At 63.1% G+C, this 792-nt stretch overlaps 1 protein-coding gene across 1 annotated transcript in view; it reads right to left on the reverse strand.

Annotated features, from left to right (window-relative positions):
• LOC104499801 (2-oxoglutarate dehydrogenase, mitochondrial-like) overlaps nt 1-792 on the reverse strand; it is a gene marked incomplete at both ends in the record, with an annotated part of 11,572 nt that overhangs the window by 5,375 nt on the left and 5,405 nt on the right. The window contains one exon of the mRNA XM_010143356.1: nt 277-390. Coding sequence (XP_010141658.1) covers nt 277-390 — 114 coding nt within the window. The remainder of the gene's footprint in view (nt 1-276; nt 391-792) is intronic.

Here is a 792-nt window from a genome sequence, read left to right on the forward strand (position 1 = left end):
TCGTTCACCCCAAGGCTGCTTTACCCCCAGATTGCTGGCGACCACCCAGCCTGCACTGGGGACATTGGCAGTGGCCAGGGCACACGCCAGCCCCAGGACAGGCGAGGACAGACCAGCGCTGGCGCTGACACAAAGGCTTCAGTCACACGGGTGCACATGTGCTGTGGGAATCCTGGAGGTGCCACCGAGTGACACCGCAAGCAGTGGTGCAATCCGGCTCACCCTGCACAGCCACAGCCTCTGGGGACCACACGGGGACGTGCCACAGCAACCTGCTAGGGGCAGAGGAGGAGCCTCACCTCATCAGCGGCCTCCAGCTTGGAGTCGAACTGGCAGAAGATCTGCTCCAGCTCTTTCCGGATCACGTTGGCAAGGACATTCAGGCGTCCCCTGCAAAAGCAAGACCCTTGGTGGTAAAGAGCAGCGCCAGCCTGGCCTCAAGTGCCAACGATGCCCTGCTACTGCCCTGCCCCGTCACGCAGAGGCAGCGCAACAGCCCCACAGCAGAAGGGTCACCCGGGGAGGGAGCTCTCAACGAGGAGACCACCAGCCCAGGGAGGGACCAGCCGAGGCCACCCCCTGACAGCTGCCCCAGAGCAGGCAGCCTGGGTCCTGCGCCGGGATCCCAGCTCCACCAGCTCAAGCCACCACCCTCCACAGGTGAATTTACACGTGAGCTGAAGCTGAAACCACCGTGGTGAGCTGAGAGCAGCCAAGGCGTCCAGCTAAGGTTCACCACCAGCCAAAACCAGTTAGGCCATGGCAGAAACCAATCTGCTCTCCCGTGGCGCA

The sequence above is a fragment of the Buceros rhinoceros genome, unplaced genomic scaffold (genome assembly GCF_000710305.1).
Source record: "Buceros rhinoceros silvestris isolate BGI_N320 unplaced genomic scaffold, ASM71030v1 scaffold21709, whole genome shotgun sequence".
Classification (NCBI taxonomy): domain Eukaryota; kingdom Metazoa; phylum Chordata; class Aves; order Bucerotiformes; family Bucerotidae; genus Buceros; species Buceros rhinoceros.